This window comes from Bemisia tabaci, chromosome 10 (assembly GCF_918797505.1).
Source record: "Bemisia tabaci chromosome 10, PGI_BMITA_v3".
NCBI classification, from domain to species: Eukaryota; Metazoa; Arthropoda; class Insecta; order Hemiptera; family Aleyrodidae; genus Bemisia; species Bemisia tabaci.
The window spans coordinates 38034137-38048506 of NC_092802.1; the positions used below are offsets into that span (position 1 = coordinate 38034137).

The 14370-nt window shown below is 34.7% G+C and overlaps 1 protein-coding gene across 4 annotated transcripts in view; it reads left to right on the forward strand.

Annotated features, from left to right (window-relative positions):
• whd (carnitine O-palmitoyltransferase whd) overlaps positions 1–14279 on the forward strand; it is a 113178-nt gene extending 98899 nt beyond the window's left edge. For 3 of the 4 annotated variants that reach the window (XM_019056545.2, XM_019056544.2, XM_019056547.2), the window contains 8 exons: positions 225–332; positions 1353–1378; positions 2343–2408; positions 6048–6297; positions 7546–7680; positions 9436–9585; positions 10718–10927; positions 11960–14279. In XM_019056545.2, coding sequence (XP_018912090.2) covers positions 225–332; positions 1353–1378; positions 2343–2408; positions 6048–6297; positions 7546–7680; positions 9436–9585; positions 10718–10927; positions 11960–12295 — 1281 coding nt within the window. In that variant the 3' untranslated portion in view covers positions 12296–14279. Of the gene's footprint in view, positions 1–224; positions 333–1352; positions 1379–2342; positions 2409–3930; positions 3994–6047; positions 6298–7545; positions 7681–9435; positions 9586–10717; positions 10928–11959 lie in introns of all 4 variants that reach the window. The other variant, XM_072305382.1, reaches the window with a different exon arrangement.
• The last annotated feature ends 91 nt before the right edge of the window (positions 14280–14370 follow it).

Sequence of the window (14370 nt, forward strand, 5' to 3'; positions counted from 1 at the left end):
CTTATAAAATGTTTATTCTCAAATTAACTTTGCATATTTCCGGAAGTTGTGTTAGTTGTCATTGTTGAGAGCTGTTAATGAAAACCATACTCCTTTGAATCACCCCACGTTTCATTATAAATTTTGAAAAATTGTAATTTAACAGACTTTTGTGAGTCTCTTCTCTAAATTACCACTTGATTTCTGATTTCATTGCTTTATTGATTTTCATTTTTTCTTTCCAGAATGACCCTAGTAAACTGGACCAATACGGTAAAATTTTGCTTTGTGGTAAAGGTTACGACAGATGGTTTGACAAGTCATTCACCCTTTGCTTCAGTACAAATGGAAGGGTAAGTTCCTTCAAATTCTCTACCAACATTATTATTTTCACAGTGAAACATGGTTCTCCGTACAAAATTTTTCTTAAACTTTGCTAAATAACAAACTCAGTAGTGCTTTTATCTTGCAATTTATGAGACCTCACAGCTTACTTTGAATTTTTATTTAATTTATTAAAATACGTACGTTTGTAATATCTCTGTTCATATTTTGAATCTCACTATTTCAATTTCTTTTTAAAGTTCTCTGTGTTCTTTTGGAACTGCGAGATCTACATCTTGGAATCATTTAGTCAAAGTAAAGTTGGCATTTTTTATACTTTAATTGCTGTATTTTTTTTCTTGAGGTAAAAAAAGTACAGCTTTCATGCTTTACAACTGTTATTAAGAATTGAATCAGTGAGTTCGAAAACACACCAACTCGGAAAAAAAAAATTGTCAGGAGACACCTAAAACTGCGCAGCAGGCAAAGTAGTTAGTTAAAGAAAAACCTTTTTGGTGCCAAAGGACAAGTACTTAGAGACATTGTAAAGCACCAAGTTGAAATCGATACACCATGCTTGATGACAGAGAATTAAGCGTTTAAAAATTTCTGAGTTGGTGTGTCTTTGTTCTCACCGACTCTCAGATACTGATTTTTCATAGTCTGCCCTGAAAAATTTCTATTTTTCGACCTGAAAAACGCTTGAATATTTATATAACTTGTTGGTACAAGGTATACTGAACCAAAAAAAGAAAACCGCAAAATCGGATGGTCACCCGTTTCCCTCGAAATGGCCAAAAATTGGTATTTCCATCGATATACTTCGATTCTTCCCCTTTCCTGTCGCTGTTTCGAGCGTTTCTGATTGCAATTTCGAAATTTCCTTTTGCGCGCAGAATTGCAGATGCTTCTATCCATAAGTGTTACTAAACCGTCAAAAAGTGAAAATCGAAAAAAACCGAGTTGGTGTGTTTTCGAACTCACTGATTCAATTCGAGGTTAGTGCGTTGTTTCATACTTTATTTTACTTTGATTATTTTCTGTTTCAGATTGGTTTCAATGCTGAGCACTCATGGTAAGAACAATTGTACTAATTCCTGTTTATGAAGATTTCTCGATAAACACTTCAAAGAAATTGAATTCCTACAAATGGAAGTCTAAGAGAATTGTTGAATAAAGTTATAATTTGGTATGATAAACCATCAAAGAAAACTCAAAAATTAATTTTTGAACAGTCTATTATTGCATTATGATTGTTTCACTTGACATTCAAACCATCTAATGATTTCTGCTGTTCACAAAAGTTTCCCTTGTTGGTGGGAAACAGAAAAATAACGTAAAATTTTTCAATTTGAGAAAAAGCAGTTTTTGACTGTTTTGTCCACGGGTTAAAAAGAAAAAATGAAGAAAAATATTGTACATTTTATCGTATCCTAATCTGACAATCAAATTTCATTATCTTTCAATCGATCAAGCAACCTCAGCATATTGTATTTAATATTTTTTTTACAGCAAGTACCAAAAGCTCATAAAAAGAGCAACTTTTGTTTTTCAGCAGAACTGCCGTCCTAAATAAAAATACAGTATCTCCACTCTACATTTTTCAACTGTTTTCTGACAAAATGCTGTTTCACAAGAAATCTGAAGAGTATTCATACCTCATTTTTTCTAGTAGACTGACGTATCATAAGGCTTTTATAATAAACAAATTTTATCCAGTGCATCTAGGTATTCTTTTAATGGAACAGTTTGTGTTGAAGAAAAATTTTTGGATTTAAGTTTGTGATTTTCACTGTTTTCGCTGTAGACGGCAGAGGAGTTGTAAAAGCCGCGTTACAACGCCTCAAAATCATGAGGCAAGTCCCTTTCCTCAAACTTCCAATCCACTGTGTAACTCTGAAAGATTGGTCCATGCACTACACCTTAAAACCATCCTTATTCCTTCATAAGGTACCGCTCTATTAAATTCTGAATCTGTTTTGTAACCTATTTCTCCAAGGATTTTTGGGTGAAACTTGAATTAATGAGATAATTTTCAGGGCCGACGCAGCTGTCATGTCTCACCTGTGGGAGTTTATCATATCCGAGGAAACGATGAGCGCTGGGTAACGATCCTTTTTGATATCCTTCTTGCCTTGTACCGTTCGTTCTATCCTGTCTAGTTCTGTCCGTCTCTGTCCCTTCTTCCTCATTCGGACTGCATTTTGCAATCAGAAACTTCAGTTTCTGGCTCATTTTAGAAACAGTGTTTGAGACATAAGTTTCCGTTTGCAGATAGATGCTTTTATGGATGAGCCTGAAATTGTAGTTCCTATTTGCAAAATGATGTTCATTTCAACTCTGATCGTTGTTCTTGCACTCTGGTCAACATCACTCTTGTCTAAGTTTTAATTTTTAGAAGGGATGGTGAATGAAATAATTGTCTTGTGAAGAATGATGGCAACTAGATTGTTCAAGTGACTGCGTCATTTGGATACCACAACGCAGACCATTTGTATCTACATTTAGCTGTTTTTAAAATAGCATTTGCAAATGCAAATGGATTCTCACTTGCTCCAGTGAAGAATAAGTACGGTCCCTTTCAATTTTAGTGTGCATTCTTTCATGAGAAAGTAAAACTTCAGACTTTGCAGTGATCTTGACTTACCTATACCTCCTAGTTGTATCACTACCTTATGTCCTTCTCATCCCGTTTGCCTATTTACCCGATATTGTCTCTCTTCTGAGGTCGTCTGAGATACTCAAAAGTAGCTGAAATGTAAAATTATAATTATAATGAGAGAATATAGTGACAAAATTACCCCTTGCAATATGGTTTTTAGAGAAGTTTAGAAATAGAGCACTACATTTAACTGATTTTTTCTCTTAAATGGATCTATGGCACAAGCCAGACATAGGAAACTGAGAAGACTTTTTGCCAGTAAGATCGCATAAAAGTCACATCATAAAAAGCTGAAATTCACTCTTTGATGCACAGTAAGTGTAGTCGATTGTTATTTTCAAATTCCTTGCACCGAGGTGCCTTTTTTCCTAAGTTGCCAGCAGCTAACTAAATCTTCCACCTAAGAAATATGAGGAGATGTTGCTAGCTTGTGTCAAAAAAAAGCTTGCAGGCGCAGAAAACTTGAACAAAGACCATGCAAATTGTGCATTAGGGAGTGGATTTTAAACATTTCCTATGCTCTCATCGTAATCTTTATGAGATTTTACTCGGAAAAAGTTTTTTTCAATTATTGTATCTCACAAGTGCAGCAGATTCATTTCAAAACTTTCATTCAGTTTGATTGATAAACTTTAGTTTATTCAGAACGCCTCAACTATCCTTATCCATTCCTCTCCCCTGTCATCCTGATGCACATTTTGGTTTAAAGCAAACACCTGAAAAACTCTAACGCTAGGTGGTTTGCCCATACATCAAAATTTGCCTCCCAATTGGTCCGGGTCCCTCCCTCCCCACCTACCTGCCTTTTTTACCCCCTCTCGCCAAGAAAAACGACACATCTCATGACAGCTCTGGTGATTTGTGGTGGTCGCTCATCGTTGTTGTCGGTGACTGTTTTTGCATTGCATTTTTGACTTTGTCCGTTCACAAACTGATTTTTCACGGTGTTGGTATTTGATGTTTAGGGCCGATGCTCCTGTCATGGGACATTTGTGGGAGTTCTGTATCGGAACTGAAATTGAATCAGGGTATGGTATTTTTAACACTTAATTTTTTTAATTTTTTTTGCTGTTGGTACTGGAAACTGTTCAAAATCATGCTCTGTGCTTACCCCTCCAATATTTTTTTCCGCTAAAAGTGTCAAATAAGAAGTGAAATAAGTGACTAGTAATGTATGGGACAATTTTGTCTCGCAAGTCTTTTCCCAGTATTTTTATTGTATAAAATTTCACACTTCCCGTTGAAACTTCCTGATAAATTTACTGTTTTCTGTTTTATTTCATTTCTGATTGAAAAAGGCACAAACAGAACATCTTTTATTTTGCCCACCATCCTCTGATTTATTTTGACCAGTTAACAGTTTCACAGCCATTGTTTGAGCTTTTTGCTTGCCAGCGCTTCTTAAAATTGTTCGAGAGTAATGCATCAGACTTAAAAGTGATATTTTTAATATATTATAGAATTTCTAATTTTGTGAAGAGTGTCTGCTCTGATACCTATGAATTTGTATCGAAAGGAGGCGTCATGAATGACCTCACTCTTGCACGCGCTGTTTGTAGCTTGCCTCCTGAGATAGGTTTTCATAGTATTTTTCTCCCCTGATTGTCTCTCAAGAATGGGAGCACCAAGACTTTGCAGTCAGTAACTTTGCTGTATTTATCATTCAATTATTTTTCACCCATGAGAAGAGAAGTTTAAAAATCCTGCAAAGGCATACAATTTTTATTTTATTCGTTGCTTTAATACTGCATTCAAAATTGAGAGAAGTAAATTTTTCAAAATTATCTTGCAGAGAATTCACACTGACGTAATTTAATTTAATAATCAATTAGCTAAAACTTTCTTTCGCAGCTTGTTACCACTGTCCGTTTTCAAAGGAATGAAAAAAAGAAAAGGAAGAAACAAACATTCCCCCAAACCATCTAGTTTGCAAATAACTTTTTGTCACAAAATTTACCTGAGCATCCATTTATTAATCCTCCTCAATAATTTTTTCCCCCACAATTTAATCGCATATCCGCTTTAAAACTTGCATTAATTCGACGTATTTATGCTAAAAGGAACTATGTGCATAGGGTTCACGTGCAACATAGTTCCTTTTAGTATAAATACGTCTAATTCTAAGCTTGGGCATGAATCTGCATTTTGATTTTATTGTAAAGAGTATCAATAGAAAAATAAATTTTCTGCTCTGAATATTTTAGCTAGAACTCTACGGCCTACGCACCACCAATTGGTATTTTTATGTGAAACTTTAGCACCTCAAGTATGAATTAAATCTCTGACTTTATAAAAGTTTATGAAATCTCAAATATGATTGACAGAATCCTTCGACACTAATTCTTGAATATTATTATTATTTTTTTAAATCAGTTTTGTATCCTTCGAACACAAATTGTGTAAAGAAAGTAGACAGAGATGCCCTGAAGAAAAAGAAGCATCGATTAAAAACATAACACTGGTTATCAATAACAGTGTAATAGCAATGAGACGATATGCACGACTATTGGTGTACATTTTTTTAACATTCAGATGTTGAGTCAACACTCGCTTTTTTAAATATGTACAGGGAAAGTCATCAAGAGTGTATCGACTATTCAACTGCTGCTCAAAAACGCATTATTTATATCATGGTGCATATCTCGTAAAATAGAATCTACCAATCAAAAACGTTTTATGAAAAACTTGTCAGGGCTTTTTCAATTTTTACAGATTGTTCAAATGTTAATCCTCTCTGGGACTCTCAAGAACTATTGATTGTGCACTGATCAAGTTTTGAACGGTTTTATAATTAGGAAAAATATAATACAGCTGTATGCTCCCTGCCCCTAATGCGGCCAGTTCCCCTAAGGAGAGACTTCAACTCAGAATATTAGACTGCCTGTACGGAAAGGTCTTGAGTATTGCAAAAAAAAAAAATTTCACAATTTGAAAACATTGAATGGTCTATGGCAAGTTTTGCTTTCAAAATCTTCAGTTATGAACGTAACATCCCTCTTCAGCTTAAATATCCAGAAAAGTTTATCACAGAAATTTGCCGGCCAGCTAATGTTAATTTGTCATTTATGTTTGTTTCCAACAGATATGGACCCGATGGACACACTCTTGGAACCCCCGAATTCAACCCGCCGAAACCAGTAAGGTTACAGTGGGAATTGAACGCATCTTGTCAATCAGCCATCGAGCGCTCGTACCAAGTGGTGCAAGGCCTGTGCAATGACATTGACCTCAGAATTTTCATGCACACAGCTTACGGTAAAGGACTCATGAAAGAGTGCCGAGTCAGCCCAGACGCATACATCCAAATGGCTCTCCAACTAGCATACTTTAGAGTAAGATTTCCTTGAAGAACTTTATTTTTTTCACTGCTTTCAGTTTTCTACTTTATTTATATCTGAAGGGATGAAAATTCAATTTTCTAAAATTAGAGGATTAAAAATAACCAGTCATTTTCTAATTTAGCAACAAAAAAAAAAAAAAAATGCAAAAACTGACTGTCAGACACTTGTCCAAATTTTTACACTCCTACTTCTAGACGCAAAATAAAATGTAAAAGTTTAATTTGGTAAATGCCAAAAGGGTTTAATAAGGATAGTTTGAACAAAAAGATTTCCTCGTCAGGATTAAGCTGTATGCTGTGTAGCTAAAGGTTATTTTTTGTGTATTCGTTGCCATTGAATCTTAAAACAACTTTGGTTTACGCCCATGAAGCATTAAATTTCCGCAGTTTTCCATTAAATTTAATATTTTCCAGAGAAGGCAACTCTGTTGAGGAAGATATGATTTGCCAGTAAATCCTGAAGTATCAGTTTACAAGCATCTTTTTTGAACTCAGCATTAGAAAATGTTCAGGAATTAGTAATGTTACTTCTGACGATGTACCATTGTCAAAAATGTGCAATGCTGTGATGTTTGTGAAATTTTACGTAAGAATTAGAAGTCATCATTTCTTTTTTGCTGGAAAAAATAAACAAAAATTGAAAATACATTGTTCATGCTAAAAATGCTATAGGCAAAGAAGGATGGAGGAACAAGGGAATAAAAAGTCAACTAAAATATACCATGGAATTCTCATATTCATCTCTTTCTTAGTTTTAATCAAATCAACTATTCGGAACGAGTTTACCAGAAACGCTTTAAGTCGCATTTTGAAGAAAATGAATTGGACATAGTTTTGAATTCAACTAATCATTGAGGTCCACCTGCTAGAAATTCAAAGCTGAAAAAAAAGATTTGAATGTGAAATTAGTCGTTAAACTTTGTACCAAAACTGGGTTTTTGGAGGTTTGAAACTTTCAACCTCATTTTCTCATTTCAAACTTGATGGTGTTGCTGCCTTTGTGTTAAATTCTGTCATTTTTACCTTTGCAAGTCATGGACTCTCGAGTTAAGTTACCAGAAATTGAAAACAAATGAACAAAAAATTATCCGACTTCAATTTTTATTTCAAATTATTTTAGTCTCCCTCTTTGAAACTTTATTTTAAAGGAAACTCATGTGTCTTTTTATATTTAAGTTTTATCCAATATCTCTGTCTGATTGATCTACACGTCTTTCTCACATTTTTGCTTTCATTTCAGGATGCAGGCAAATTTAGTCTCACCTACGAAGCCTCCATGACCAGGCTCTACCGTGAAGGTCGTACTGAAACTGTCAGGCCGTGCACAATCGAATCTGCCAAATGGGTTCGTGCAATGGAAGACAAGAACGTCACGGTGAGTGCTTGCAAATATTTTGCTTCTTCACTTTAACATTTTCAAAGTCATCCAAAGCTTTTCTTCAATGAACCTATGAAAGCTAACACTTTCTGCTATCAAAACATTTGACCTTGTTGAATCCGCTGAAGAATCATGTACTCTGAAATTATTGCACCACTGCAAAAGGCGCAAGCGAGTTATTGAGAAATCTGGCAATGCTGCTCAAAATAGGTCAGATCAATGCCCATAAAACGCAAACTGCTCATTCCTCTGTCATCATTCGAGTCAAGCACAGCTTTCATTCTCTTCCTGCTTTCGTTTTCTCACTGCTTTTGTTCTCTCACATCTTCTGTTTTTTCCCCGCATTCGTTTTCTCACCGCTAATCTCTTCATGCTGTTACAAAAGATTTCAAGCTTCCCTATGTAGTGCTAACTTTTTTTAGTCGAGTGCTATTTTTCTCATGGTTTTTTTTTTTGTTTTTTCCTCAATTTTCTAGATGAGAGTGCAAGTAGAAAGTAATTTTATTTTATACTTTTCGCTTACGCTTTTGATATGTGTGTGAAAAGATCAACCTTTTCTGGTTTCCTCTCTCCAACCTCCTGTTACCTTCACCTTTCTGACCCTCCTCTTCTCTCTTCTCGTGGCTGCAACCTTCAGCATGGATGACCGAAGCATTTCGGATGAGCACTATCCTCTTAGCACAAAAAAGCGTGCACGTTTCTTTTTTGCCTCCTTTTATAAGGTAAGTTTTTTTCTCCTTTTCCTACCACAGCTTTTCACTTCTCTTTCTTTGCTTCCTTTTCTTGTGCGTTTGAACTAGTCCTTAAGTTTTCTGTGTCATTTCTTTATTCCCCTGAGCTGATGCCTAATAGGACATCCCAGCAATACTCGTTCATATGTAAATCCAAGATAGAATTGGAAGAATTTATTTTCCAATCAGTTCTAAATCATTCTAATGTCCCTTTCAGCCATTTCAAAAAGGTTGAAGCCTCCATCCTTTATATTGACAGTTTTTGATATTTTTTTTAAAAGTGGGGATCAGAATTTTTACTTCAACAGAAATGAGAAGCTCAGGGAAATCAGAGCGTAGGTCTATCATCAAGTTTTCATGATCCTTCAACTTTGCATTTATTTTTCCTAGATTTAAAAACAAAATTCAATACATCTTTTATCTCTGTAAAATATTTTCATGATCCTATAGAAATTTATGTGAAAAATAATGGAGCAGCATAAACTTTTATGATTATGGGAAACAAAGTAATTTGGGACTACAAAATCACAAAACGTAGCAAAAAATTCATTTTGCTTGGAATTTTTAAGAGAATAGTGTTAAGAGAATGAAGAAAAATTGAATGAATTTTAGCGTGAAGGGGAGGATCAGTTGCCTTCAGAAAAGCAAATTATAACAGGAGATTTCCAATGTCACAGACGGAGATGTGTGGTCTTGTACTTGTCTTCCTTCGAAAAGCAAGTTTCATCATCATGATAACATGGTGATGGACATTTTCCTTTGTTTTTCTATGCTTCTCAAAATTAGTTGTTAGTTAGAACTTATTGAATTGCAAGGTTCTTGTTGGAAAAGATAAAAAACAAAAAAATAACACCAGAAATCATTTTTATCTATCAATAGTAGGAGTTATATTTTCATTAAAGCAAAATCAGAGTAAGCAGGACACACATGGTCCATTCAAATTTCAGACTATCTGATTGTTTCGTTGTTCTTTTTAATTTGCTCGGTCACTCATTTTTTATTACTCTCTCTCTCTTTTCAGACGGAACAGCGCATCAAGCTCTTGAACGATGCTTGTTTGCAGCACCAAAGAGGTTACCAGGACGCCATGTGCGGCAAAGGCATTGACCGACACTTATTCTGTCTCTATGTAGTATCGAAATATTTAGAAGTTGATTCTCCATTCCTGAAGGTAAGCCACAACTTCTTCTATGAACTTTTCGAGTTGATTGCTGTAATGCCATGTTGTGAATAGTTCATTTTTACTTACAATTTTTATAGTCACCATTGCAGAGAAACGGGGTTCTTATGCTTATTTAATGTGATAAGGAAGAATTTTGTTCACTGTATCTCAACACCCTAACAAGGTCTATAAAGGTCTTTTATAATGGATGCATTTTGGGCATCAATAACCAACTAATTTTTTCTTATCAATTTAAACTTGCAAAATGTGATACATCAGGTATTTATTTTCTTGTCTGAAGAAGCGATCAAACTTAATTATTCATATCAAAGTTTCTTACATTTAAATTGTTACGCTTTTCAGTTCTCTGCTATTTTCCTCTCTTCCCTTGATTTTAACTTCTTTTTCTCTGGATGAGAGAAACAGAACTTGTTTTAAATTCCTTTTTATTTCCTTGGTTCATGGAAAAGTGTGTGAACTTATGATCATTGTACCCATTTTTTTGTGGGTTCGACATTTCTCTAAAAAAAACTCTAGTATTTCTATGAATTATCCTTTGAATATTTCTGGAAATGAATTGCACAAAATTTTACGGTGAACCGGATCAAAAGGCACCATTAAAACAAAAAAAAAGAAGAAAAATAAATTACTTAAAATGTAAAAAAAAATAAAGCAAATTAATTTCCAATCAGCTGATTTTGAGTTCAGTACGTTCGCAGCCAAAATTCCTGTTTAAATCTTGAAGTACCAGTGAAAAGTGTTCGAAAACTAAAACTGTGACTAAGAGACCAGCATAGCTTTTTTCTAACTGCACAGAAGCTAAGGCAATATTTTTCCTTCAAGTTACGATAGTTATAAGAAGCAAAATATACAGGTTTCAAACAGTGGCAAATCGTGAATGGTCGATTATCGATATTTCCTCACTTTAAGTCTTGGTGAAGAATAAATTATTGCGGTGTTTGTTGCGAAGACCCTGTTTACCGATCCTTTTCCATAGGTTTAAATGGCAGATCAATCAATATATTGCAAAGCATGCTACGCCATTGGTTTCAAAAATGAAGGTTAAAGCTTTAATCTCGTCCATGTATTGATAGAAATTTATCGCTCTTCACTAAGACCTACTCTCCTGTTTGTTTTTCAGGAAGTACTGAGTGAGCCCTGGAGGTTATCAACATCCCAAACACCTCATGGACAGACCTCAAGACTGGACCTGAAAAAGCACCCAAAATGCATTTCAGCCGGAGGAGGTTTCGGACCCGTAGCTGACGATGGTTATGGAGTTTCCTACATAATCGCCGGCGAAGATCTCCTCTTCTTCCATATTTCAAGCAAGAAGAGCTCACCAGTAACTGTACGTATTGAAAACTCAACCTCTAGAAACTCATTATTATTTTTCTCAGAAGTTTTGTAAATCCATGAAAAAATTTGTGAAACCATCTGCACATAATTTGTGATTTTCATTTGGCGAAAGGACCTTAGTTAACAAAGATGGACGTATTTTTGTCAAACAGGACTATGTGTATTATGACAAGAGCCCTGTCATGCACACATTCTTATGGGTCTCAGGGCTCATGTCTTAATGCACATAGTTCCGTTTGACAGAAATACGTCCAGATATGTCAACAAGCAGCAGGAGTACTAGCAGTGGAGGAGAGCAATATTTATCCGGGTCAAATGGTTTTTTCCATTTTGTTGGGTTTTATTCTGATTACTTTATTATTTTTCTTGCTGGCCTCATATGAGAAGAAGTTGGTTTTTTTTTTTTGACAACGATGGCTGTTTGGAATTTTTCAGCTCATCTTTAGGTCATTGAACACATTTTGTAATTAAGATATGCACTGTGGTTCAATTTTGAAGTGAATCAAAAAGTATAAAATATGGCACCTATTGTGAATTCAAAAAAGTTTAAGTAGAACTGAAGGATACCACCACTAAAACTGTAACTGAAATAACTGAAATGTACAGAATGCATTTCAAAAAAAATTCTGTAAAATTTGAATGCACTGGTTTTAACAAAACAGTCTTTCACAATTTTTCTTTCTATGCATTCTGTTAGTTCACATATTTCAGGGACTGTATCGGTTTCTGTACCCTTTACTTTTCTTAAAGTCTCTTAAATTTACTGAAGTTTTCAGATGCAAAATAATGCAAAATGGTGTCCTTGTGTGTAAAATTCCATGGCGTAAAGAGCATCAGATAATTAAGCCAAATCGAGTGCCTCACTTTATTTACAACGTCTGTATTTCAGTATAATTCGAACGGAGTATAATTTGTGTCCATTTTTCAAAGAAATTGAAAGAGGTGAATATTTTCTTAATTTCCCCCAAAACATTTAATTTTGGTATCTGTCAAATATTTTCATTCTGCGTCATTTTACTTTCAGGACTCAAGCAGGTTCGCGCTCGCAGTCGAGAAAGCGTTAGATGACCTAAAGAATCTGTTCGCCGACTGGAAGCGGATCCAAAACCAGAAAAAACATAGCGCAAACGCCTCCAAACCTGAAGTAGCCAATTCCAATAACTCGCACACCAAAAAACTAGAAAGCAACCATGTAGGATCAAAACCTGAAGAGGTCCTCTCAAGGCCAAACGAACAAAAAATACCCAATGGTAAAGACTGCCAAAGCTCCTTTCTTGACTCTGAGAGCGGAAAGTCCGACAAGTTGAGCCGGTTTGATTCGGAGCTGTTAGAAACAAAACAGTTCATCAACAAAGTATAGTGACCCTAGCAATTCAAATATGTGTATTTCTCATGTTTTCCTATATTCTTGCCTTGGCGTTGAAAATTATGTACTGATCTCACTGCTGTAGTCTGTAAAAATTGTGGATGTTCGTCATCGAACGGAAAACGAACTTCCGCTGGTATGAAGTCTTGATTCAGACTCGGATTTAGTCAATCCTTGATAGTTCATTTTTTAAGGACTACATTGAATCTGTGTAATTTTTTTTCAGACTTCTTATGCGGTAAAGTAAATCATATCATTGATTTATACTCGATTTGTTCCCACCTTTCGCAAGACGAATCGTAGATTGTCTTTGCGGAACATGCTCGGATCATCTTTTCATAGTGAAAAGACTGATAAGTTTTTTGTTTAAAGAGGAATTTTTTGGATTGTTTGACGCAGTAAAAAAGCAAACTTAAGAGAACCTAAGTTATTTTTTGTACTAATCTGTTCAACAGATTACATGACCAATTAGTCGATCAACTTAAGAGAGCTGCGGAAGATGGGCTGTTTTTATATTGGCATGGAAACTAAAGGCCAGAATTCCTATGGTAGATCTTTGGTCTCGCTCTAAAAGTCAGCCATCTCATTTGACGATTTTACTGTGTATTTTACAAAGAACATACTTTATTTTACAAAGAAGGCTTTTATTCTTTTTTAAGAATTTTTTCCAAGGCGCAAATTATCCAAGACTCCTCAAAGGCTACCCAATTTAAATTTATCAACTTGAAATTTTTTTTCACCCTCGTGGTGGAAAACTACCGTTTATCATCGTTTTCGGTCCTGATGATTTTTACTCGAAACAAAGGTGCTAATTTTTCAACGACTGCCAAGCTACAAAGGCAGGAAAATACGGAACTATGCGCAGCTGAGTGTGATTTTAACGATATCAAATTACTTTAGTTCTGTTAGACTGTAAGTTATCATTTTCGAACATGTGGATCAACTGTACTGCGTCTAGGAAAAGCAAAACTATAATTGAAGTTGTATATAATTACATCAACGTATGAAATTTAAGTTTTCTGTAAATTTATTTGTGCTTGTGTAATTTAATTTTTCCTTGCTTGTGTCTTTTGATTATTTATTAATGGTAACAACAGCATATCTTTTTCAATTCATGATCACAGAGCAATTTTAAAAGTTTTTCTTTGTATACTTTTCCGTAGTTTCATCTGTTTGATTTTAAAATTTTACCGCAAATTATTTTAGTAGAAAGCTCAAGTGATGCCAACTTTCTTCCAGCTCTTTTTTTTAATTTCGAAGTTTATTTATTTGCTTTAAAAAAATGAAAAGTATTGCTTGTTACAGCAGCACACAATGCTGTTTCAAGTGTCATTACTTTTTCTCTTTTAGTCTTTCTGTGAACAAGAAATTTGATTTCAATATCGCAATTTTGTGTCTTCAATTTTACAAGAAGATTTACCACTTTCATTCTTACCTCAGGAATGACTCTAGAAAGAGCCGTATTAATGTATCCATTACTTCAGTTTCATTAGTAATGAACGAAACTAGCACCTCCTTTACTGTTTTTGTGTAGATAATTTTTCTTTTGTTATTCACGTAGAAAAATTTTGTTTGATCCGTTTGGAGGATCAGTTGCGTTTCTTTCAGAGTCCAGGTTGTTCCGACTTTTAAACGTTATCTTCCTCTCATTGTTATGTTTCTAACCTCAAAGTTCATACTTTAAATGACTGTATCGTGGTCGATTTGACTCTTTGCTCCTTGAACGTTCTGCTGATTTCATTATATTGATAATAGTGAATTCCTGTCTGATTCCAAGGAACTGAAGACTTACCGCCCCACCATTTATTTTCTAACTATCATTCGCAAATATGTTATCATTTTGTTATCAATTTGATTATTTATTTTTTTCTAGGTCTTATTTTCTATTTCAATGTATTCTGTATTTTTATCCTCTGTGATATGTGTAAAAAATATAAGAATATCGTCTGAAATCAAAGTACAAAACATGAAAAAATCAGATTCTTGATTCTCTCTTTTCTCTGAACACCCATTGATTTTCATTATTCAAAAACTGCGAAAACTCTTAGCTTGCTGTAAAGGTGTTAATG